At 51.5% G+C, this 3,714-nt stretch overlaps 1 protein-coding gene across 1 annotated transcript in view; it reads left to right on the plus strand.

The window, feature by feature from the left end:
• Window positions 1–3,246, plus strand: part of Cacng3 (calcium channel, voltage-dependent, gamma subunit 3) — a 99,258-nt gene extending 96,012 nt beyond the window's left edge. The window contains exon 4 of the mRNA XM_005405105.2: window positions 2,185–3,246. Coding sequence (XP_005405162.1) covers window positions 2,185–2,696 — 512 coding nt within the window. The 3' untranslated portion in view covers window positions 2,697–3,246. The remainder of the gene's footprint in view (window positions 1–2,184) is intronic.
• Window positions 3,247–3,714: the final 468 nt, after the last annotated feature.

Below are 3,714 nucleotides of genomic sequence, written 5' to 3' on the forward strand. Positions count from 1 at the left end.
AAAAACTTTTCACAGTGCCTGGCACATGGTAAGAGCCCTGTGAAAGATGGGCAGCTCCCTCAGCTTCCTGCCTCTTTAACCTACTTTGACATCTGAGCCTCTCCTTGAACTTCTTTTGCTTCCTCCCCCAAGCCCCTCCCAGGAAGACCTCTTTTTGAGGCTTTCTAAACTTTGCCACCAAAATGTCCCTGCTGGCAGAGGGAGAAAACACGGCCTTGGGAAATCAGGGGGCATCACTAGAAGCTGCCTTCGACGAACTGAAACGTCTTTGAAGTCTGCCTCCCGTTTAACTTAAAAATTCATGTGAATTCGACTTTCTCCTCCTTATTATATCCGTGTTCATTTTAATATAAAAGAATGTGTCTTCCTCACTAATCTTCCAGCCAAATTGACGCCCCAGCAAGAGAAGCTGTTTTTCATCCTGCGATTTCCTGCAGCCTGACACAGAGCTGGATGTGCCAGCTGCCGCACTGAGAAGTAGCTCAGTGATTAGAACTTTCTGTCTGCCTGCGGAATGCCTGGGCTGGGTGCCGGCCGGGGGAAATGAGGCAGGAGCAGGCCCAGGCCCTGGCCCTTAGAGGCAAGTCCTAGCGGCAGAGTGACCAGAGTCATATTCGAAAGCTGAATACTCCAATCCACGCTCACCCGTCAATCAGGATGGCAGCACTGAGGCACACGCTGAGGCCCTGCTATGCCAAGCTTTGACTCTTTAGTTGCTCGGCTTTGGGGAGGCGTTAGGGACACCCAGAATGGAGGGAACGTTCAAGGAACCGAGGGAAGACTCAGGAGGCTCCTGGAAATAGTGACTTGCCAGCGAGTGTCGGGAACTGCAATGAAAGACAATCTTCATTGAGTGCCACCCTACAGGTAGCCTAAGTGGGGAGCTGAGGAGATGCCAGCTGCTGTGCCAAACTCCCTGAGTCATTGTGTTGGCACCAAGCCCTGGATAAGATCCTTGAAGCAAAGGGACAGGAAGATATTTCCCTGTCGGAGCAATAGCACGAGAAAGGTGGGCAACAATAGCACAGCCCTCGGAATCTATGGCTCCCTTTCACCATTCTCCAGAGAATCAGTTCCTCTCCGAGGAGCTGAGCAGCTATTCCCGGTGCTACTCCGTTGGCACTCGGGGAAACCAAGTCTGAGTCCTTGTCTACTGGGGGTAGCAGCTTTGAGTTCTCCAATCCCTAACCCTCCAGCAGCGAACAACAGCTGATCTAAAGCATTACCTCATTCGGTGCAGATAAAAAGACTTGAGGCAGGGAAGGACAGCACATTCTGTGATCTTACATACTCAGGAGGCTGAGGCAGGAGGGTCCCAAGTTTGAGGCCAGCCTGCACAAATTAGCAAGACCCTCTATGAGCAAATAAAATTAAAATGGCTGGGGATGTAGCTCAGCGTTCCCCAGTCAGTCTCCAGGGCTGAACGAAGCAGCATGGTCAGCTCCTCCTGGGTTTGTGAGTTCAGCTTCAGACCCACAAGTACCTCCAGGAATGTACCCCCTGGAGCCTCCATCAGCACTTCCAGCTCACCATCTCCAGCTGTCCCCTTTCCCTCAACCTGGTCTCGTTGCTACCTCTTATTTTAGCTTGAGACGCCACTGGCCTCCAGTCGCCCAAGCTAGAACCCAGGCAAATCATTCTCAGTTTCTTCTCTCACCCTCCCTTTCTTGGTTCAGTGTTCAGGATCCATCTCAGATGTCACCTCATTTTCAAGGCAACACGCTCAGTCTGTCTCCTTTCGCTCCTGAGTCATTTGGCCCGTGTCCCCCCGGAGTCTTCGCTGCATTGTGTTCTAATTGCATTTATGGGTCTAATGTCTCTCCCACGAATGGTACGGAACTCAAGGGCAGAGACCTGTGTGTTCTTCCTGCCGTGGTCATGGCTCAGTGCCAGAGAGGAAGTGTTGATGGGATGAACTCCCGCCGCAGGAAAATAAATGCACCGAGGGGTTGACTGCGCCGGCCAGTGCAGTGGGATGTGCGCACACTGCCCGGGACTGTGCAGAGCAGCTCCTCGTCCTCCAAGGGGCAGGCTGTGCCGGGGAAGCTTGGGGTGAGGGTTCTTAGCCGCACTCCGCCTTCCTCCTTCTGTTTCCTCCATGCTTTCGGGAAATACGTCGGCACTAACCGTGAAAGTCACCTCGGAGGTGTATAAAAGCCGGTGTTTTCTTTTCTGTTCTCCTAGGGCTAAGCAACATTATCGGCATCATAGTTTATATATCAGCCAACGCTGGAGACCCAGGGCAACGCGACTCCAAGAAGAGTTACTCCTACGGCTGGTCCTTCTATTTCGGAGCCTTCTCTTTCATCATCGCCGAAATCGTGGGCGTGGTGGCTGTGCACATCTACATCGAGAAACATCAGCAGCTGCGTGCCAAATCTCATTCGGAGCTCCTGAAGAAGTCGACCTTCGCCCGCCTCCCGCCCTACAGGTACAGATTCCGGAGGCGGTCCAGTTCCCGCTCCACTGAGCCTCGGTCCCGAGACCTGTCCCCCATCAGCAAAGGCTTCCACACCATCCCCTCCACCGACATTTCCATGTTCACCCTCTCCCGGGATCCCTCCAAGATCACCATGGGGACCCTCCTCAACTCTGATCGGGACCACGCTTTTCTACAGTTCCACAATTCCACGTCCAAAGAGTTCAAAGAGTCGCTGCATAATAATCCAGCCAACAGACGCACCACGCCTGTCTGAGCTGACCTCTGACCTCTGACCTCCGCCCCACGCCCAGCACAGCCTTGAGGGAAGCGTCCACAGGTGTCTCTAAGGTTGCATGGCATGGTCCTCGTGATGGTATTACTCCTCACAAAGAATGAAACCAAATGGACTCAGCTCTCTCCCACACTGGTCCCTGGACCCCCAAGTCCCAAACCTCCATTCTCTCTAACTTTTCAAGCCAGTCCCTTAAATGTCGTTCCTCTCTCTGTGTATCTGTGCTAGATGTCCTCCTTCCTTCCTTCTTTGCTGGAAGGACCTCCACGTTCTTCCCTCCTTGGAAGAGGACTTTACAAAAAGTCATGGGTGATGGCCGGGGGGGATTTCAAAATCCCCATCAGGGCAAGTCCACCGCTGTTCCCACCGTCCACCCACACAGATCCTCAGGAAACCAACCAGCCAGGTGGCCCTGAGGGAGGCATTCACCTTTATGTGTTAGAAAACATGACCAGAAATCAAAGATGTCAGAGCCCCGAAGCAGCTACTGTAATAAGCACTCATGATATTAAAGGTTTTGCCTTGTTGTAAACATCTGAACTGGGGGTGTTTTATTATTTCTGGGCGTTTCCTCTGCAGACTTACCACCAAACTGGCTTCTCTCTGTCTTGGAAGCTGAACCTGGCTCATCCACACCCTAGCCTCTAGCAAGAGCCACCGCTTTTATCCATGAAGACCAGGAACAGGTTCACCGTAGATGTCTGAGTCAGCACGCCCCCCACCCTGGACCCCTGACTGGTGCATAGTAGCTCTAGGACCTGAGCGAGTCCCCTGGGCTTCAAGCCTCAGTCTCCTCTTCTATAAAATGGAGCACGATGACAATTCTCTACCCCGAGTTAAGTAGTTTAAATAAAATTGCACGTATAAAATGATTAGCACATTATAAATAGTCAATTTTTTTAAAAAATTGAGGTAGAGTCTAAGCAAGAAAAACATTATATTATTAGTCAGCTCTCACTTCTATGACAAAATATCATAGTGTAAGCAACTGACATTTACT

The sequence above is a fragment of the Chinchilla lanigera genome, unplaced genomic scaffold, assembly GCF_000276665.1.
Source record: "Chinchilla lanigera isolate Chin_1 unplaced genomic scaffold, ChiLan1.0 scaffold00092, whole genome shotgun sequence".
Classification (NCBI taxonomy): domain Eukaryota; kingdom Metazoa; phylum Chordata; class Mammalia; order Rodentia; family Chinchillidae; genus Chinchilla; species Chinchilla lanigera.